This window comes from Pezoporus occidentalis, unplaced genomic scaffold (genome assembly GCF_034315485.1).
Source record: "Pezoporus occidentalis ecotype Australia unplaced genomic scaffold, CSIRO_AGI_Poc_V1 ctg6, whole genome shotgun sequence".
Classification (NCBI taxonomy): domain Eukaryota; kingdom Metazoa; phylum Chordata; class Aves; order Psittaciformes; family Psittacidae; genus Pezoporus; species Pezoporus occidentalis.
The window spans coordinates 2,195,181-2,217,166 of record NW_026915943.1 but is presented as its reverse complement, the minus strand read 5'-3'; the positions used below and the strand labels follow the sequence as shown (position 1 = coordinate 2,217,166).

General features: G+C 46.3%; 1 protein-coding gene across 2 annotated transcripts in view; it reads left to right on the top strand.

Moving 5' to 3' along the window:
• Nucleotides 1–21,986, top strand: part of RSF1 (remodeling and spacing factor 1) — a 55,868-nt gene that overhangs the window by 3,396 nt on the left and 30,486 nt on the right. Inside the window, exon 2 of one of the 2 annotated variants that reach the window (XM_062639072.1) lies at nucleotides 20,956–21,047. In XM_062639072.1, the coding sequence (XP_062495056.1) occupies nucleotides 20,956–21,047 (92 nt within the window). Of the gene's footprint in view, nucleotides 1–20,955; nucleotides 21,048–21,067; nucleotides 21,234–21,986 lie in introns of those variants that run through there. The other variant, XM_062639073.1, reaches the window with a different exon arrangement.

The following is a 21,986-nucleotide window of genomic DNA, read 5'->3' as shown; positions in this document are numbered from 1 at the left end:
GTTGCTAAACATTGATTGAAAACTAAAGTGGTCTTTTTTTCTGCTGAACATCTGTTATTTACCAACTGTATGTAGTTTTCCTTGGATAGCAAAAGGGACTTTGATTTCGGTTCTATACATTTTCACTTTTGATACCAGCATTGCTTGACAGTGGATTTGCATTGACAGTGTACATAAAATATGGAGCAAATAGCTACAGAACCTACAAAGTGTTTTATTTTCTGATTTTCTTGTATCTGGAGCAACTTTTAAATCCCAATAGAATCACAGAATCCCAGACTGGTTTGGGTTGAAGGGACCTTAACGCTCATTCGGTTCCAACCCCCTGCCGCGGTCAGGGACCCCTTCCACTAGAGCAGGTTCCTCCAAGCCCCTGTGTCCAACCTGGCCTTGAACACTGCCAGGGATGGGGCAGCCACAGCTTCTCTGAGCACCCTGTGCCAGTGCTTCAGCACCCTCACAGGGAAGAACTTCTACCTTATATCCAACCTAAATCTCCCCTGTTCAAGTTTAAACCCATTATTCCTTGTGCTATCACTCCAGTCCCTCTCCAGCATCCTTGTAGTCCCTTTCAGATCCTGGAGGGCTGCTCTGAAGTAACGGCTGTTTCGAGCTCCTCCCCGTATTAATTTTGCAATGAAGGAAGGGAGTCAATACTTTGGGGGTTGTTTAACCCTGCTTTGAGGTTCAGCAGTTCCAGTATTGGTTTTGGGGTGGTTTTTTGGTCCTTTGTTTTTGAACACGCCTAGATTGTCTTGTCTCAAAGAGTTATTCTTGCGAGAGATCAGTAGAGGTCGTTTTCTTTGTTAGGAGCCTCAAGGAGAACCAGGAGCTCATTCGTATGTTGTTCAGTGGTTGTAGAACACTCGTATTTTCTTTCCAGTTAATAATTACAGCAAAGAACTTGTCCATTATTGAGGGTATAAGGTATGACTTCCCTTACAGAAGGGATGCTGCGAGGATGCTGAGCAGATGCTGTCAACAAGGAAGCTATCAAGTATTTCTTAGAGGCATTTTAGGTTTTTAAGGCTCAGACAGGACTTGAACTTTTATTGTATTATCTCTCCTACCTAAGAATTTCAAGACAAATAGCCATGACAGCAGTGCTCAAGTAAGAACAACTTCCTGTAGTTGTTTGACAAGTTTTGATATCAAATGAACCTGTATTAATAGGGGGTGAGATGTTTTAACTGTGTGTACACAGGTATGGTCTTGTCTTAAAGTGCACGAACCAATTTGAAATGCTCTTTGGGATTTGGGGGGTGATGTAAATCAGGCTGGAATATGAAAAGAGGAATGTGTGGTGTTGATTTTGCTGTTGAATTGTGGGATCAGCTAGGAGGTGTGAAAATAGGCTTCTTATGAAGGCTTTATGATAAAACAGCTGAACTTCCTGGCTGGTGGCTCATTTGAAAGCTGTCTGATGAAGATTTGATTTTATGAAGAATATCTTGCCTTTAAGAATGCTATGGCAGTGGGTTGGAACTGAATGAGCTTAAGGTCCTTTCCATCCCAAGCCATTGTGTGATCCTATGGTGATTCTTGCTGTATGTACAATCATAGAATGATAGAATAGTTAGGGTTGGAAAGGACCTTAAGATCATCTAGTTCCACCCCCCCTGCCATGGGCAGGGACACCTCCCACTAAACCATGGCACCCAAGACCTCCTCCAACCTGGTCTTGAACCCTGCCAGGGATGGAGCATTCACAACCTCCCTGGGCAACCCATTCCAGTGCCTCACCACCCTAACAGGAAAGAATTTCCTCCTTATATCCAATCTAAACTTCCCCTGTTTAAGTTTGAAGCCGTTACCCTTGTCCTGTCACTACAGTCCCTAATGAAGAGTCCCTCCCCAGCATCCCTATAGGCCCCCTTCAGACACTGGAAGCTGCTCTGAGGTCTCCACGCAGCTTCTCTTCTCCAGGCTCAACAGCCCCAACTTTCTCAGCCTGGCTCCATACAGGAGGTGCTCCAGCCCCTGAGCATCCTTGTGGCCTCCTCTGGACTTGTTCCAACAGTTCCATGTCCTTTTTATGTTGAGGACACCAGAACAAATGTTGTGACTTGGGTTGCAGTGATGATGGTCTTCTTGAGAGAGGCCAAAGTTGAGTGTCTGTCGAGATGGTGATGGGGTTAAGTCAGAATTTGGTTGTTGAGATGCTTCAGAAAGTAAGGTGTTTCTTATGGGAATTCTTTAACGAGTAACTGCTATGGTCAGCTCAGCCCCATAGAACAGTTTGTTCCCTTCCCCCTGGTGGAATGGGGGAGAGGATTGGAAGGATAGAAGTGGGAACTTGTGGATTGAGATACAGTTTAACAGGTAACGCAAAAGCAAACCAAGGGATTCATCCACTGCTTCCCATGACAGGCAGGTGTTCAGCCATCTCCAGGACAGCAGGGCTCCATCACATAATGATGCCTTGGGAAGACAAACACTATCACTCCCAACATCCCCTCCCTTCCTTTTCCTCCAGCTTTATGTGCTGAACTGTCATCCTATGGTATGGGATATCCCTGGGGTCATTTGGGGTCAGCTGTCTTGGCCTTGTCTCCTCCCAATTCCTTGTGCATCCCCAGCCCGCTTGCTGTTGGGGTGGTGGTAGAAGCAGGAAAGGCCTTGGCTCTGTGTAAACACTGCTTAATAGCAGCAAAAACATCCCTGTGTGATCAACACTATTCCCAGCAGAGATCCAAACCGTAGCCTCATACCAGCTACTGTGGAGAAAATTAACTCTATCTCAGCCAAAACCACATTCTCCACCCCTTATTCCATACCACCTGATCCTAGGTCCCATCCTCTCCATTATATCCTTACAAACTACCACCCTTCCCATCCTTTGATCTAATACATATATCTTTGCCTTAGTTTATGTGTCACCCCTTGAAATGTCTGTAAAATGTCCCCTGAGTTAATTCAGTCTATGACTTTAGGCTCCATCTCCTGTTATAGTAATTCCTATAACATGCAAATTAGATCCTGGCTCACAACAATTTAGAGGTATTTCCATTGCAGTCTCTATCCCTGGCCCCTTTGGCCCTGGCTGTAGGGTTTAACATTGTAATGAACTCCTCCCCTTGCCCCTGCTTCAGCTTGGACTTGTTTTCAGCCAAGGATGCCAAGGAAGGTACCAACCATGCCACTTGCTTGCTTGGTACCTTCTCCAGCTTGGACTTACCCTTGGGCCACAGTCCCTTCAGAGGTCCACCTAGTGCTCCACACATAACCATGGCCACAGATGCTTTGAGATATACCTGCTCTAGTGTGGACTCATCCACAGCTTCAGGGTGTCCTGCTCCTAAGTGAACTCACCCAGAGGTGACAGTCCCTTTGACTGGAGTTGACCCTGGAGTTCCAGCCTGCCAGGTACAGCAGCACAGACACAGCAGCCATGCCCTGGCCATCTGCCAGCCCAGGCACATGGCCGCTGCTGTTACCAAGTGTTCCCAGGCAGAGCAGAGCGAGATGAGCACCACTACAGCAAACAGCAAAGCAAAAAGCACTAGACTTGAATTTACAGCAAGGCAAGTGAGCCCCATGGCAAACAAGGTGCCTGCAAGTTAATAGCTGAACAGTAAGAACAGCTATAAATGAACTAGAACATTCCAATCAAACCTGTCTTTAGCCCAAACCCTTCAAGCCCCATGCTGGGTGCTGAAAAGGATGGCTGTGGTTTAACCCCAGCTAGCAGCTCAGCCCCACAGAGCAGCTTGTTCCCTCTTCCCTCATGGGATGGGGGAGAGCATCAGAAGGGTAAAAGTAAGGAAACTCATGGATTGAGATAGAGACAGTTTAACAGGTAAAGCAAAAGCAAAACAAGGGATTCATCTACCACTTCTCATGCTCAGGCAGGTGTTCAGCCATCTCCAGGACAGCAGGGCTTCATCATATGTAATGGTGACTTGGGAAGACAAATGCCATCGCTCCCAACATCCTCCCCTTCCTTCTTTCCCCAGCTTTATGTGCTGAGCTGACATCCTATGGTGTGGGATATCCTTGGGGTCAGCTCTCCTGGCTGTCCCTTCCCACCCCCTGCTCACTTGCTGGTGGGGTGGTGTGAGAAACAGGAAAGGCCTGGACTCGTGTGAGCACTGCTCAGCCATAGCTAAAACATCCCTGTGTGATCAGCACTATTCCCAGCACAGATGCAAACCAGCCCCATACCACCTACTATGAGGAAAATTACCTCTACTCCAGCCAAAACCATCACAGCAACCCAGGATATGATTTTAAGTGGAACTTGGGAGAGCTGGGAGATGTCCTTGCTTCTGTATTACTGTACTTTTAGTTGTAAACCTGAGGTACCAATACAGATCACCCTACAGTGTGCCTCAGTGCTGTATCTCTACCAAAGGCAAAACTGGGCAAACTGGACCAAACCATCACAGGAAACCAATACTTGTTCTCCCTGTTCTAACAAAAATACACAGTCTTTTAACTAAGAGATTTTACTTGCAACAGTCTGAATAGTAGATGTATGGGATGGAGGGGAGCAAGATCTACATCTGTGTTTAGGGCTGTGTTTAAGGACCCATGGTATCAAATCCCACCTCATTTGTGTTGGTAAATAGCTGGAGAATTGGTGTAAATGTTAATTAAGCACTTGATCTTTTGTGACTGAAAATATTAGCCCAGTGTTCAGCAGAGATCTGTTTTACACATGACTGCACAACCCACTTGCTCTTTGCCAGTTCCCCAATATGTGAATGAGGGAGCATCTTCTTCAGGTGATGGCATCTTCCAAAGGGTGTGGGGCTGTGTTAGCTCAGCTCAGCAGGATGGGTTGGATTTGTTGGTTACATGTATGTATGCTTTACATATTCTTTCTGCCACATAACAATCCAGCATCAAAATCTTGCTGGTCATGATGGTGCTAAAGGTGATCTTGAAAACATTGAGTGTGTTTTGGTTGGGATTTCCAGTCTGAGGCACTCTTCCATATTCCCACTGCAGTTTAAGCATCTTTATCTCCTTTGACTCTTTACAATCATCCTGCTGAGCCCAGCCTAGAAATTTTTCACTTGATTACAGCATGGTAGGACAAGGGGTGATGGGTTCAAACTGAAACAGGGGAAGTTCAGGTTAGATACAAGGAAGAAGGTCTTCCCTGTGAGGGTGCCCAAATAAGTGGTAAATGCTCCATCCCTGTCAGTGTTCAAGGCCAAGCTGGACAGAGCCTTGGGCGACATGGTCTAGTGTGAGGTGTCCCTGCCCATGGCAGGGGGTTGGAACCATATGATCTTAAGGTCCTTTCCAACCCAAACCCTTCTATCATCCTGTGATTCTGTGAATGTGTTGTGTTTGTTTGGAGTTTGATCATAAAACCACTCTTCACATGTTGGCTTCGGTTGAGCTGTTGAATAAAAAGACCTGATACCATGCAGATGGCAGTAGGTCCATTTCAGTAAAGCTTTTCTCCCCTTTCCCTATTCTGTCTTTATAATGAACTGAGGGTAAACGCTTGTGGAAACCCCAAGGAAACCATTTATAATTTCTTTATGTTATTTCAGTAGAGAATACCTGAAACTGAGAAATGTATAGTCTTTGGAACTTCAAAGCAGTAAGTTGTTTTACAGTCTGCTGTATGTTGTGTAAATCTTGTAGACCTCTAACATCAGCTCTCTTTTCAAGTGAGTTTAGCTGCTGAAGCCACTTGTTCCAGTGGGTTATGTCAGGTGTTTTTGTTGACACTGGAATACCTGGAAAGCTTTACAGCATTAAGTTTAAGGGTTCTCACCATTCTCTGAAGACATTCACAGGGAACATTGACTTAAACTGCTGTTGAATATCTGTATGGGAGAAACATACCTGAAGCTTTGAGCTGCTTAAAATAGCAAGCAAAAGCCACCCAGATCTAGTGACAAGGAGCTGGACAGACTTTCAAGCTTAAGATTAGGTATGTTTCTAAAGAAGAGGGTAGAGAAGCAGAGTTTTCTGTTAGTGTAATTGCTTTTTCTTGTGTTTAATGTATGGTATCAAGCATGTTTGTGTACTGCTGATCACAAGTTACAGGGCTTGATGTGACTCTTTGGTAGAGTCACGATACGTTGTAATAATGTGTAATGACAGAGTCATAGAATGGTTTGTGTTGGAAAGGACCTTAGAGCTCATCCAGTTCCAGACCCCTGCCATGGGCAGGGACACCTTCCACTAGAGCAGCTTGCTCCAAGACTTATTTCAGGGCAAGCGTACAAGAACCTGGAATGCTGGTGGAAATTCTTCTGGTCAGGGTGAGATGATGTTTTCTGAAGAAGCCTCATAGACTGTGTTGTGGTATATTTGTATCAGGGAACTTTCTAACCACCAAAGTGAGTCCTGTGTGACACCATCATCACGTCTAAGTTCTGTTCTGGCCAACAGTCCTTGTTCTTGGACCTGCCTACCTTCAGAGGGCTGCAGAAGCTGAGGAGTAGCCTCTTGTTTGAGGTTACTTCCATGTAGTATTGTCTGGTGTGATAACAGATAGTTATGTGTGTGCAAGTATTAGTGCCTGCTGCCTCGTACAGCCACTTCTGAGGCTGTCCTGAAGATGATATTAAGAATAGCTTGTTTATGGCCTGGGAAGAACTTCTGGAAGACACATAGTATTGTTGAGATGAAGATTAAAACAGAATAACTATTTGTGGTCTTTCTGTGCTTTGCAGTAGCTGGATAGACTGCATCCCTCAAGCAGAAACCTGGTAGCTTTGAGGGGGGGAAAGAGAGCCTCCTTAGTGACTTGGTGATATTATCCTGCTGGAGGCAGAAGACAGTGACAGAAAGACTTCCTTTGTGTGGGGTGAAGGAGAGGATGGGAGCTACTGAAGGACTGAACTGGCAAACAGGCGCAGAGGATGGAAAGGTGATGAATAAATCATAGAATCCCAGCCTGGTTTGGGTTGGAAGTGACCTTAAGATCATCCAGTTCCAACCCCCTGCAATGGGCGGGGTACCTCACACTAAACCATGGCACCCAAGGCTCTGTCCAGCCTGGCCTTGAGCACTGCCAGGAGTGGAGCATTTACCACTTCTCTGGGCAGCCTATTCCAGTGCCTCAGCACCTTCACAGGGAAGAACTTCCTTATATCTAACCTACATCTCCCCTGTTTCAGTTTGAACCTGTTACCCCTTGTCCTGTCATTACAGTCCCTGATGAAGAGTCCCTCCCCAGCATCCTTGTAGCCTGCTTCAAACACTGGAAGCTGCTCTGAGGTCTCCACGCAGCTTCTCTTCTCCAGGCTGAAGAGTCCCGACATTCTCAGCCTGTGTCCATACAGGAGGTGTTCCAGCCCCTGATCATCCTTGTGGCCTCCTCTGGACTTGTTCCAACAGCTCCATGTCCATCATCTGTACCCTGTCTCAAATCATTGAGAAACAATACAACTCACACAAAGGTGTGTTATATTCTTGGTTACTTCCAGCCTTGCAGGAAGAGCACAGTTTCTTCCAGTTGTGGAACAGCAATATCCATGGCCATTTATAACACTAAGGTGATCTTGCCTCCTTATTTCATTACTCCTTCTCCTCTCCCTCCTTCTCCCCAAATCAATGAACTCTCCTTTGCTTCAGTTCTACATTTTAGCTTTAATGAGTACTTAGTACCTTCTAGCATTTGTCTCTCATATATGCAGTGTGCCATCAGCATGAGAGAGTTATTTCTCTTCCCCCATAGCCAGACAAAGCTCTTGGAGCTCGAGCAGCAGAGAATTTCTCAGAACTACAATAGACATAGTGATCCTGTTGATGTCTGTAATGGTCTGGGGAAAACAAACCATTTCTCAAAATGAGGGAAGGGCTGTTTCTAAAGACTCCTGTGTTTCAGCAGCCGTGCTTTAGCATTTGATTTCTTTCCATTATGATAATTCAGATATTGTAGTACCTTAGAGAAAAGCATTTGTTTCCCCTTAAACTCCTAGGCTAAAGTGATACTTGAAGAATTGATAACAAGCAGTCAATCCTAGCTTTAAAAATGGGGGTTATCAGCATGAAGCTCTCTGGCTTTTTTTGCTTGCTTTAAGCTCTGTTTTGCTCTCCTAACAGTTGTGGTTGGCAAAATCCTGGCCCAGTAGTTTGCCGAATGAAGTTTGCCTCTGAGTAGTCACTTGATTTCCTTCTCCACTCAGTGTCCCTCTGGTGCTGCTGTGGCTGTTTTCCAGCTCATCTCCCTCTTATCTGGTAGCACAAGTGCCAGGACACGTTCACTGCCTTTTAGTATTAATGACTCCCAGGATTAGAATGGTTTCCTCCTGAGAACAAGTTGGGATGCTTCACAAAAGGCATATTCATTAGTGGGTGATAGAAGTATGGAAGTCTTAGTTTGATCCCAGAGCTTGTGGTGTGGTGTTCTTGGAGTTAGCAGCAGTGTAAGAAAGCATCCAAGGTGAGGGCTACATGGTAAAACCCTGGTGAAATGCAGGCAATAAAGATGAAACATGATAAAACTTTCATGTTAGGAAATGATGTGCTGGAGCAGCTGATGATGGGGAAGGATGCTGAGCTGCCAGGGTTAGCTCCTCTGCTGAAGAAGCTCATAAATACAGCTGGGAAAAATACCCAAAGTTGTGTTGGAGCATGGGAGTGGAACACAGTGAGTACCACGTATTAAAGAGTCGAACAAAGATTTAGGGAATCAGAAGCAAGGAGCTTTTACATCTGGTTTTGGCCAACTTTGTGGAATTGTAATTTCATAGTTATGTTATTCTCCAAAGAAAAATCTTCTGCTGTTTTCTGTTTGAAAGCATGGATAGTTCTTTTGAAGTATAGGTTAGTGGTTCCTGCTTGACAGATACGAAGTCATTCAGGAGATCACAGATTAAAGTGGTTAACTTGTGTTCCACAGCTCTATTACCTGATGTAAACAAAAATAGGAACTCTTATGCCCAGCCCTTCTTTGGCATTATTGCTTGTGGCAGGAGGAGCCAGGTGAGCCATGAAATGTGGTTTGAGCCTTGCAGTCTTCAAACTGATGTTGCCAGTCGTCTGTGTTCATGCTGTTGATGTTAAGTTAGGGCCAGCTGAGGAGTGGATTTGCTTTCTGCACACCCCTGACAACCCTCCCTGGCACAGGGTGAGAGGAGTATTGAGGAGTGCATCACCCAACCACTGGACATGAGTCAGCATCCAAAGTGGTCATGGGTTGAGAGGGGGAGCAGCATCAGAAACCTGAAAGTGATGAACCAATACAGGTTGGGTGAAGTTGGGTATTGGTCATTGTGGTATAAATAAAGTGGAATTCCTAACTTCTAATTATTCTTTTGATGGGATGGACAATTAATCTTAATTGCCAAGAAAACAGGAAGGAGATCACAGAGTGGTTAAGGCTGGAAGGGACTGTCAGGAATCATCAAGTCCAAGCTCCCAGATCACGTAGGGTCAGCTGGAACACATTGCTCAGGCTTGTGTCAGATGGTTCATGGGTATCTCTAGGGAAGAAGACTCCAGGAATGAGTTGATTTAAAAAAGCTCAAGGTGAAAGATGGCGAATGCAGCCTCAGGGGAAGCACTGCTGTGGAGAAAATAGAATCCCAGAAGGGTTTGGGTTGGAAGGGACCTTAAAGCTCATCCACTTCCAACCCCTGCCACGGGCAGGGACACCTTATACTAGAGCAGCTTGCTCCGAGCCCCTGTGTCCAGCTGACCTTAAACTATCTGAAAGGGGCCTATGGGGATGCTGGAGAGGGACTCATCATTAGAGACTGTAGTGACAGGACAAGGGGCAATGGGTTAAAACTTAAACAGGGGAAGTTTAGGTTGGATATAAGGAGGAAATTCTTTCCTGTCAGGGTGCTGAGGCACTGGAATGGGTTGCCCAGGGAGGTTGTGAATGCTCCATCCCTGCCAGTGTTCAAGACCAGGTTGGACAAGGCCTTGGGTGATATGATTTAGCGTAAGGTGTCCCTTCCCATGGCAGGGGGGTTGGAACTGGATGATCTTAAGGTCCTTTCCAACCCTAACGATCCGATGATTCTATGATTCTGCTGCCAGGGATGGGACAGCCACAACTTCTCTGGGCACCCTGTGCCAGTGGCTCAAATAGTGTTGAGAATGGGCAACAAAATTGCAAGTGATAGCCAGTGATGAGTGATTAATAAGTGTGCATCAGCAGGGAAAATTTCATGATGAACACATCCCAGGGTATTTAAAATTAGCTGTTAGCCCGACAAAATAACAGAATCATGGAACAAAGAATAAACTGAGTTGGAAAAAACCTTTAAGCTCATGTAGTCCAAGCGTTGCCTAGCACTGCCAAGGCCACCACTGCCCCGTGGCACTGAGGCCTCGTCTCCATGTTGTGTGAACACTTGCAGGGCCGGTGACTGCAGCCCTGCCCTGGGCAGCCTGTTCCAATGCCTGAGCACCCTCTGGGGCAGGAATTGTTCCTCAGCTCCATCTAAACCTGCCCTGGTGCAGCTTGAGGCCGTTTCCTCTTGTCCCATCCCTTGTTCCTTGGGAGCAGAGCCCAGCCCCTCCTGGCTCCATCCTCCTCTCAGGCACTTGTAGGGAGCGATCAGGTGTCCCCCCCCCGAGCCTTCTCTTCTCATTATTAACATGGAGTGGGCATTTAAAAACTAACAAAACACCAGGTGGCACAAAGATGGGCTGAGAATCACAGTAACATTTGGCATATTTAATTTCAGGCATGTGTATCTACCTCTTGTTTTGGTGATTGCTCATTTACCTTCAGCTTCATTTTAGTGCTTGGCTGTGACAGTTCCTTCTTGCAAGGTTGTGCAGACAGGTCAGGAGACTAAGGAAGATTGTATCAAGTTTTAAAGAAGGCTGCTGTTAGCTTCAGAAGAGGTTTTTCAAGTGCACAGACAGGGCTGCTGGAGATTTGCATTCTTTTTGTATTGTAAAACCTGAAAAATAGCACAATGAATGAAATTTGAAAGTAATTCCAATTTAAATCTTTTCACATGTTCCATAATTACAATTGATTGCTGCAAATTATAACCAAGGCCAGAGCTCAGAAACGTTTAGAAACTAATGAAAGGTGACTTGTAGTGAAAATATTTAAATAGAAAAAGAAGAGCATGAAGTTTCTTCCTTCTGTGTTAAGCTGAGACTCTCACTAAAAAGAGGATTTAAAGGTAGCCCAAGGGTGGGTAATTTCATGTATGTGCTGTGGCGTTTTGTTACCTTCTGACAGAGGCACAGGGTGCCCAGAGAAGCTGTGGCTGCCCCATCCCTGGCAGTGTTCAAGGCCAGGTTGGACACAGGGGCTTGGAGCAAGCTGCTCTAGTGGAAGGTGTCCCTGCCTGCGGCAGGGGTTGGAACTGGGTGAGCTTTAAGGTCTCTTATAACCCTGATGATTCTATGGTGCAGTCTTGGCTCCCCCTGTGAAGCCGCAGCAGCCCCAAAGTTATAACCGTTTCTTGCAATTAAAAGAATTATGTTGATAGGGGTGGGTGTTTTAATGGTGTTAACAGGTCAAAACATGAGTTTGCTCCTAGCAGTTGATACTAAAGGGTTGGGTGCTCTAAGGGATGAAACTTCATTGAATCCTCACCCTATGTGAGACCCAGGTATCAGCTCACAAGAGGACGAAAGGAGGGAGTTTGCGTCTTCTTTAAGTCTAAATAAATCTTTGTTTTAGACCTAAGCTTAAAGTTGGTCAAGACCCACACTGTGTTTTTGTGGACTACTTTATCAGCTAATTCTGTTTGACAGGTTTTTTCCTTGTCAGTTTTCCACCCCTGGAATACTGTGTTCAGTTTTGGTCCTGCTGCACAAAACAGGTGTGGATGGGCTGGAGAGGGGCCAGAGAAGGGCCACAAAGATGATCCAAGGGCTGGGCAGCACTGAGGAAAGGCTGAGGAAGCTGGGACTGTTCAGCTGGAGAAGAGAAGGCTCAGGGAGACCTGATCCATGTGCCAGGAGTTAAAGGATGGCTACAAAGAAGATGGGGACTCGCTTTTGACAAGGAGTCCCATGGAGAAGACAAGGGGTGATGGGCACGACTTATTGCTGGGGAGATTCCAGTTGGACACAAGAGGGAAATTTTCCACACTGAGAACAAGCAGCCGTTGGAATAATCTCCCCAGGGAAGTGTTGACTCACCAATGTTGGGACACTATTAAGATTGGGCTGGACAGGGTGCTGGGACATCTAGTCTAGGTCATGCTTTGCCTCAAATGGTTGGACCAGATGATCCTTGATGCCTGTCCCAACCTGGAATTCTGTGATTCTTGCCTTTCTATTCACACTTGCTCCCTGGGGTTCTAAAGGCAAGGCTGCTGATGGCTGTGAAACCATTTAAAAGAAGCCTCAAATTCTGTGCTAATTGGATTAAACTTGTAAGAGTTTTGGGTTGAGGTCAGGAATTCAGCTGGAGAATGACTTTCATCCTCCTGTGACTTCCATGGAAATCTTTGTCAGCTGCTGGAAATGTTCCTCTCTTACCAGTTTGCCCAAGTCTCTAAACCCTTGTGTGGTTCTTTCTGGATAGCTGGGATCTCAAATGTTCTATATTTCATTTTCACTGCTGTTCTGTTAAGGAACTGATTCTACCTTAGGGCAGAGCAAACACCCAGCTCTTGGTTTTCAGCTGCTGATGCAGAATGACTTGTGTTGGCTTCACCTTCAGTTTGCTTGTGCTGCTCCTTACAGAAGACTCTCATAATGCTGCTGGTGGGGAAATCCCTTGGGTGAGATGGTTTAGTGTGAAGTGTCCCTGCCCATGGCAGGGGGGTTGGAACTGGATGATCTTAAGGTCCTTTCCAACCCTGATTATTCTATGAAATACCAAGTTCTTACTGAGGAGTTCTCAACATTTCTCCATGTTAGTCACTGCTGAATGCTTTGCAGAATAAAAGATGTGTGTCTTTGTAGCATGGTTACATTCTTGTACTTCTTTAGGGTATAATAACTGAGAAATGCTGGGGTTTATTGGGAGATCCAAGCTTGTAAAAGTGGGATTTCAAGAGAAACTGCCATGAAACCTTCATCTGCTGCTGTTGTTCAATCAAGTCTGGATGAAAAGGTGAATCCCAGAGTTTAACTAGGACTTACTTGAAGTGCAGGTTGGATGACCACTGACTGAAGACCAAACATGCTATGTTTAAAGCTGAACCTGAAACAGGGCAAAAGTATCTTTGCAATAGATCTCATCTGATATTCTATGATACATGAAAAAGGGATAAATCTGTTTTGTTTGGGTTTTTTCCACTGAGGAGTACATCAGACCTTGGGAATGAAACTCCTTTTAGAAAAGGGCTTTGTATTCAACCTGCTCTGAATTTTTGCGTGTTGCCTTTTGATTCAAGTGAGAGATGTGAGAGAAGGTGATTTTAGACTTTAATCAGTATCTTTCTTGCATTGATAGAATCATAGAATAGTTATGGTTGGAAAAGACCTTAACCTTAAGATCATCCAGTTCCAACCCCCTTGCCATGGGCAGGGACACCTCACACTAAACCATGGCACCCAAGACTCTGTCCAGTCTGGCCTCAAACACCGCCAGGGATGGAGCATTCACAGCCTCCGTGGGCAACCCATTCCAGTGCCTCAGCACCCTAACAGGAAAGAACTTCTTCCTTATATCCAATCTAAACTTCCCCTGTTTCAGTTTGAACCCACCACCCCTTGTCCTGTCACTGCAGTCCCTAATGAAGAGTCCCTCCCCAGCATCCTTATAGGCCCCCTTCAGACACTGGAAGCTGCTCTGAGGTCTCCATGCAGCTTCTCTTCTCCAGGCTCAACAGCCCCAACTTTCTCAGCCTGTCTCCATACAGGAGGTGCTCCAGCCCCTGAGCATCCTCGTGGCCTCCTCTGGTCTTGTTCCAACAGTTCCATGTCCTTTTTATGTTGAGGACACCAGAACTGCACACAGTGCTCCAGGTGAGGTCTCACAAGAGCAGAGCAGAGGGGCAGGATCACCTCCTTTGCCCTGCTGGTCACGCTCCTTTTGATGCAGCCCAGGATACGGTTGCTTTCTGGGCTGGGAGCGCACACTGAAGCCGGCTTATGTTCATTTTCTCATCAACCAACACCCCCAAGTCCTTCTCCTTGGGCTGCTCTGAATCTCTTCTCTGCCCAACCTGTAGCTGTGCCTGGGATTGCTCCGAGCCAGGTGTAGGACCTTGCACTTGGCATGGTTAAACCTCATGAGGTTGGCATCAGCCCACCTCACAAGCGTGTCGAGGTCCCTCTGGATGGCATTCCTTCCCTTTAGGGTATCAACCGAACCACACAGCTTGGTGTCATCGGCAAACTTGCTGAGGGCGCGCTCAATCCCACTGTCCATGTCAGCGATGAAGACGTTGAACAACAGTGTAACAGAATGTATGCTCCCTCACTTGAAATAAAATGCTGCCATGCTTAGAGAATTGAGTTTTGTCTGCCAGAAATGTCTGTGCATGGATAAAACCTTGTGAACTAAGGTCAGCTCCACAATGGTAGTTGTAACAAGGAGCAGAAGAGCTTAGGTAACAGCTTAGGGATGAGGTGTATCCTCTGCTGCATCACGAGCAATGTGAGCAACAGGTTGAAGGAAGTGATCCTGCCCCATTGCTCTCATGAGACCCCACTTGCAGCACTGTGTACAGTTCTGGTGTCTTCAACAGAAGATGGGCATGGAACTGTTGGAACAAGTCCAGAGGAGGCCATGAGGATGATCAGGGGCTGGAGCACCTCCTGTATGGAGCCAGGCTGAGAAAGTTGGGGCTGTTGAGCCTGGAGAAGAGAAGCTGCGTGGAGACCTCAGAGCAGCCTTCCAGTATCTGAAGGGGGCCTATAGGGATGCTGGGGAGGGACTCTTCATTAGGGACTGTAGTGACAGGACAAGGGGTAACGGGTTCAAACTGAAACAGGGGAAGTTTAGATTGGATATAAGGAAGAAGTTCTTTACTGTGAGGGTGGTGAGGCACTGGAATGGGTTGCTCAGGGAGATTGTGAATGCTCCATCCCTGGCAGTGTTCAAGGCCAGACTGGACAGAGCCTTGGGTGCCATGGTTTAGTGTGAGGTGTCCCTGCCCATGGCAGGGGGTTTGGAACTGGATGAGCTTAAGGTCCTTTCCAACTCTGTTCTATGATTCTATGTTATTTAGATGCAAGATTTTCTCCTCGTATTTAAAACCCTAATGTTTTAATTACAAACACTGACAACTGGACAAGACTTTCATTAAAGATTCAGTTTCTCAGTCACAAAAGAAAGATTACAGTGATATTTCTCCACCAGCAGAACAGAATAGTAACTCCAGTATTACTCTGTATTCCAATAACAAGCATAAACGACTTCCTCATTTAAAAGTAAGGTGATGATTTCTAAATCATCTCATTGGGGCTGTTCAGCCTGGAGAAGAGAAGCTGCGTGGAGACCTCAGAGCAGCTTCCAGTGTCTGAAGGGGGCTACAAGGAACCTGGAGAGGGACTGTTCGTTAGGGACTGCAGTGATAGAAGAAGGGGTGATGGGTTCAAAAGGGGGAGATTTAGGTTCAATACAAGGAAGAAGTTCTTTCTGTGACTAGTGGAGTCCCTCAGGGGTCAGTGCTGGGACCAGTGCTGTTTAATATTTTCATCAACGGCCTGGATGAGGGAACTGAGTGTACCCACAGCAAGTTTGCTGATGATACCAAACTGGAAGGAGTGGCTGACACACCAGAGGGCTGTGCTGCCATTCAGCAGGACCTGGACAGGCAGGAGAGTTGGGCGGAGAGGAGCTTGATGAAATTCAACAAGGGCATGTGTAGAGTCTTGCATCTGGGGAAGAACAGCCCCATGTACCAGTACAGGCTGGGGCCTGACCTGCTGGGCAGTAGCGAAGGGGAAAGGGACCTGGGGGTCTTGGTGGATAGGAGGATGACCATGGGCCAGCAATGTGCCCTTGTGGCCAAGAAGGCCAATGGCATCCTAGGGTGCATTAGAAAGAGTGTGGTTAGTAGGTCAAGAGAGGTTCTCCTCCCCCTCTACTCTGCCTTGGTGAGGCTGCATCTGGAATATTGTGTCCAGTTCTGGGCCCCACAGTTCAAGAAGGACAGAGACCTGCTGGAGAGAGTCCAGTGCAGAGTCCACAAAGATGAGTAAGGGAGTGGAGCATCTCCCTTATGAGGAGAGGCTGAGGGAGCTGGGACTCTTTAGCTTGGAGAAGAGGAGACTGAGGGGTGGCCTCATCAGTGTTTACAGATATGTAAAGGGTGAGTGTCAGGATGATGGAGCTGGGTTTTTTTCAGTGATGTCCAGTGATAGGACAGGGGGCAGTGGGTGTAAACTGGAGCCTAGGAGGTTCCATGTGAACATCAGGAAAAATTTCTTTACTGTGAGAGTGACAGAGCACTGGATCTAGTGTGTTATCTAGGTGTTCCTGCTCCGGCAGGGGGATTGGACTAGATGATCTTTTGAGGTCCCTTCCAATCTCTAGCATACTGTGATACTGTGAACAGGTTGCCCAGGGGGGTTGTGGAGTCTCCTACGTTGGAGATATTCAAGGTCCGCCTGGACAAGTTCCTGTGTGATGTACTCTAGGTTACCCTGCTCTTGCAGGAGGGTTGGACTAGATGATCTTTTGAGGTCCCTTCCAACCCTTGGGATTCTGGGATTCCCTGTGAGGGTGCTGAGGTGCTGGCACAGGGTGCCCAGAGAAGCTGTGGCTGCCCCATCCGTGGCAGTGTTCAAGGCCAGGTTGGACACAGGGGCTTGGAGCAAGCTGCTCTAGTGGAAGGGGTCCCTGCCTGTGGCAGGGGTTGGAGCTGGAGGAGCTTTAAGGTCCTTTCCAACCCAAACCACTCTGGGATTCTGTGACTTGTGGCAGAGCAATGGGGCTTCATTACAGCCTTGAGAAATAGGGGATAAATTGTAACTATTTGAAAATAATCTCTCAGCTAAAATCAGGGCTGTGTTTTAGGGTCACATCCTGCTTGCAGCAAGGACCGATGCAGTGAAGTCTGCAGGTCTCGTAGCCAGGTCTGTTAGGTTGGCAACACAACTTACTACATGGGTTGGAAAAGGCTTTTAGGTTCCAGAGTCAAGCACTGTCCATGTTGGACACAACTAATTCACATGTGGCAGTGAAAGGTGTGGTGTGATGGGATCCCTGCATGGGGATGGGTTTATCAGCATGATTCAAGTCTTAAGATCGCTGAATAATGATTAGTGGCATGTGCTCTAGATGGTCCAGGTAAGCAGGCACTCTTCTGATAGGTATTTAATCACTTAAGTGATGTAAAGGTACTTGGATATAGGTATGAAAATGATGTAGCTGCTGAGCATCCAGATTTCAGAGTACTTCCATGGGATATCAGTGTCATTGCAATGTGAGCGTGGTTTGTTTGTTTTTCCATGCCTGCCAAAATCTTTCTAGGAACAGGATATAAAAGTGCTACTTGGTGACTTGTTCTCTCTGTTTTGATCTGGGCTTTGATGACAGCATGTTTGATTGCTCTTTTCATTCACTCGGGAGCCAGAGCCGTTACATTTTTATCCCTTTCCTGTGTGTCTTTTTGTGGGCACACAACTTGGGAGGATGATGATACTCATCAAGTGACTCAGCTAGAAAATAAGCTCTTGAAATTGTCCTTTAGAACAGGAACTACTGCTCTTTCTCGCTGGGAAACGCTACAGACGTCAAATCCTTCAGGTTCTTTCTGTGCCAAGCTTCCTGTGTGAATGTGGGGCTCCTTGTCACAGTTGTCAGAGGGCCACTGCAACTTCTTGCCTGGTTCTTACTTAGAGGTTTTGTCCTTCCATTGATTTATCATGCCAAGTTTATACCAAGGCCATCATATGCTGGAGGGAAGGGATGGGATCCAGAAGGGATGGACAGGCTGAAGAGGTGGGACTATGTGAACCTCATGGAGTTCAACAAGGTTCTCCCCTGGGTTGGGGCAATCCCAGCACAAACCCAGGCTGGGGGAGACTGCATGGAGCAGCCTGAGGAGAAGGACTTGGGGTGTTGGGCGAGGAGAAGCTGCCCATGACCCGGCTTCAGTGTGTGCTTGAGCCCAGAACCCCCCCGTGTGCTGGGCTGCACCCCCAGAGCGTGAGCAGCAGCTCAGGGAGGGGGATCCTGCCCCTCTGCTGGGCTCTGGGGAGACCCCCCCTGCAGCCCTGATCCAGCTCTGGGGCAGCAGCACAAGAGGGACGTGGAGCTGTTGGAGCAAGGCCAGAGGAGGCCATGGAGATGCTGCGAGGGCTGGAGCAGCTCTGCTCTGGAGCCAGGCTGAGAGAGCTGGGCTGGGTGAGCCTGGAGAAGAGAAGGCTCCTGAAGGGGAGACCTGAGAGCAGCTCCAGTGCCTAAAGGGGCTGCAGGAAAGCTGGAGAGAGGCTTTGGACAAGGGCCTGTAGGGACAGGCCAAGGGGAATGGCTTTAACCTGCCAGAGGGGAGACTGAGCTGAGCTCTTAGGCAGAAGCTCTTCCCTGTGAGGGTGCTGAGGCACTGGCACAGGGTGCCCAGAGAAGCTGTGGCTGCCCCATCCCTGGCAGTGTTCAAGGCCAGGTTGGACACAGGGGCTTGGAGCAAGCTGCTCTAGTGGAAGGGGTCCCTGCCCATGGCATGGGTTGGAACTGGATGAGCTTTAAGATCCCTTCCAACCCAAACCACTCTGTGATTCTTTGCTCTTCCCCTCTGTATCCAGCACTCCAGCTCTTCTCTGATATGTAGGTTTTCAGTCGTAATCACTTTCCCAATACCAAGTTCCCCCAGTCCTTCCTTCAGCCCCAGGGCTCTTTGTCACCTGCATGTTCTGGTTTTGTGCTCCTTCACTTCAGTCCTGTTTTAGTGTTCAGCTGTGAAACTGTTCATTTTGGCAGGGCAGATAAATAGAGGTGAAACGGGGTCATGGTTCTGTGGATGGTGCCCACTATCAGGTCTCTAATCTCTGGTTGTGCAGGTGTTCAAGTTACAGCTTTTCTGAGCAGATGTTGGGATTTCCATGTGTTCACACTTCATTTCAATTTTCAGCCATTCCCAAATTTCTGAGAAGTGGGGCTGCTGCATGGGACATTCCCTGGAATGCTGCAGTACCTGGAATAGTACTCAAAGGGTGTTGGATGAAGCTACGTAAGAGCTGCCCTTCAGGAAAATGCAGGACTCCAGCTGGCTGAACTCCACCAGAAGCCTTATCATGGTACCTACAGTGACTCATCCCATCTGACTCATGCCTCTTCCTCGGAAAGGCTGTCTTTGGGTATCTCACAGATGGCACCATGGTGTGGTTATATCTGATCCTTTGAAACAGCTTTTCTTTACGAGTAATGTTTGTATGTGTTATTATCCCTTAGCACAATGTCCTGGTGTTTTCTGCTCCACTTAGGTGTATTCTCTCAAGGTTTTAGAGAGCTGCTGTGTTACAACCCAGAGATGAAGGGTTCATATCAGTTTGAGACTATCACTCGGATTTAGAGGGGTTTATGTGCTTTCCATGGCACTGTTTTGACCACAACCTTTTCAGAATGGCTCTTGGGGAAGAAAGGTTCCATGTGTTGTTCCTTCCCTTATGTGAGATTGAAAAGAAGGCACAATGTGATGAAGTTCTTACAACAGTTCCTGAAGTGAGTGATGCAGGTCCCACTGGAACAAGGATGACACTTCACAAAGGAGATGTAGTCTGTTTGATTTAAACAACTCAACCCCAAAGCAGTTATATCTCCCATTTGTTACCTTTGGTGTGTTACAAGTTGGATTGGAAGTGTTGTAATGATTCTTCTTTTGTCCCACTTCAGTGAACTCTTGTCAAGAATTCTCTCTACATCCTGAACAAAAGTAAGTTAAAGTTATGCAGGTTCAGTGTTAGGCAGTGTTCAAAGCCAAGTTGGACACAGGGGCTTGGAGCAAGCTGCTCCAGTGAAAGGTGTCCCTGCCCATGGCAGAGGTTGGAACTGGGTGAGCTTTAAGGTCCCTTCAACTCAAACCAGTCTGGGATTCAATGATGGAAACACGAAGGTGAATTTAAGTTAAATATTGAATAGATTCACACAGATACTCAAATATTGAATAGAACAGTAAAAGAAATGGCATCTCAGTAACATTTAGGGTCCCAGCTCTTTATTCTGTGTCAAGAAACGCTCATGGGCCATCAGAAAAGCCATCATAAGTTACATGATCATAAATTCTGATCATAAAAGTTCTTGGCTTTACAGCTTTGAAAGTGTGTTTGCACAGAGGGATGGAAATGCTTTGAGAAAATAAAGGTACATGCAAAGAGCAGAGAAAGATACTTGAAAAGTTCATTTCTTCAAGCGTCTCCTCAACAAATGACAAATGAGGATGCTCCTGGCAGTGGGCACATAGAGTTGCATTAGTAATAACTGGGTTTGTGTTTTTCAAAGGTCATGCTGCTCACTAGCTTCTAGAATTGATGTTCTGCGAGTTTGCCACTTGGTGGTGCCAGATTGATTCATAAATCACAGATGTGAGCTGCGAGGAGACGGTGAAGCTGTATCTGAGGAGCGTACACAGAGGGAGGTACAATTTGGGTGGGAAACGTTGATTCTGTGATGGTGCTGATGCAGTCGTACTCTGCAGCAGCTCTTTCCTCCATCCCTCAACCCCATATCTCCAGGCCTTAATCTGTCCCTGCAGTACTTACAGAGTAAGTATTTAGGATAAAGCTTCTGGAGTGTTTCAAGCAGAGGTTGGATTCAGTGATGTCTTGGTTGTGGGGCAGAAGACGGCTTTGGGTTTATGGGGGCAGCTGCAAGCGTGTTGCTTGTGGTAGTACTTTTGTAGGTGGCTTCACTGGTATAGTTCTTGTCCAGTTGGTTGAATTCTGCCACAACTTGTACATCTTTATCATTCATACTTATTTCCTTGATATAAGGAAGGACAATGATCATCGTAAGTGAAAATCCAACGGGATTAAATTAACCTTCCCCCATCCCTCAGTTGTGGGGATGCTTTTCAGCAGAGCTCAAGTCACTCTGTTCAATCAGAATGTCTCTGTCACAGTGTTTTGGTGTTATTGGTGTTCAGCATTGAAGTGTATTTTCACCAGCCTTCATAACGTCTTTGTTTTTTCTCTCTCTTTCTCTCAATGCTGCAGTTCCAAAAGAATTGGTGGAGCTTCACTTGAAACTGATGAGAAAGATTGGCAAGTCTGTCACAGCAGACAGATGGGAAAAATATTTGATCAAGGTACAATGTGCACGTTGGATGATACTGCAATGCTGGAGTGTGGTTGGGATGACCTCTGAATGAGCCTTGGGCTGTGTCGTGGTCAACACTGTGCAAGCCCAGGTGTTAGTTGTGGAAGATCCCAGCTTAACTTTGAGTAACCAGACAGTATTTCTGCATGTGCAAGAGTGGACACCTTCATACCTGGTTGTAAAATACTTCTTTGAGCATTAAGACCCTAAATAAGGAGGTTTTGTAGCCTGCAAACTAAGTCTAGCAGAGATTTACACAGGAACAATTCACTTGTCTGTCAGTCATCTGGCTATGATTTTAGTACTGTGATTTGGTTGGTATTTACCCAGGAACTCACCACACAGGTTTTGCAGCATGTGTTAATAATAAATGAAAGTATTGTGGTGATTGATATCTGTGCACTCAAAAGGATGAAAATGTAGTTATGTATCTATAAATCCAGCATCCCCTTGTTTTGTATTGGGAGTTTAATTGTGGCTCTGCCATTGATGGCACTTTACAGGCATAGTTTTCAGTTTAAAGTGTTTACAGTGCTTCAGAAAATAGAAATAGATACTCAAAATTAACGGGTTACCATTTCCCCCTTGGGTATGTTCTATATGTCTTTTAATCCACAAAAACATAGTCTTAGTATTGTCTGTGCAGCCATGATTGCATCTTACTTAGAAACACAGCATTATGGTAAGACCGATGACACAGATAATGGTAAGTGGCAAATCCAGATGCCTTTTGGTCCCTTAAGTGTTGTCCCTAAGTTTTACAGAGCCAGGGATTCATCTTAAGGTTCATGCAGTGTTAAGATGGTGATGCTTTTAGGACTGGGATTATGTCAGGAATTAACCTTCTGAAGGGCGTGGGGTTAAATGTAACCTCTTAACCAGTTGTAAAGCATTCATAATGATGTTTTAGAAGAATAATGTAATAATT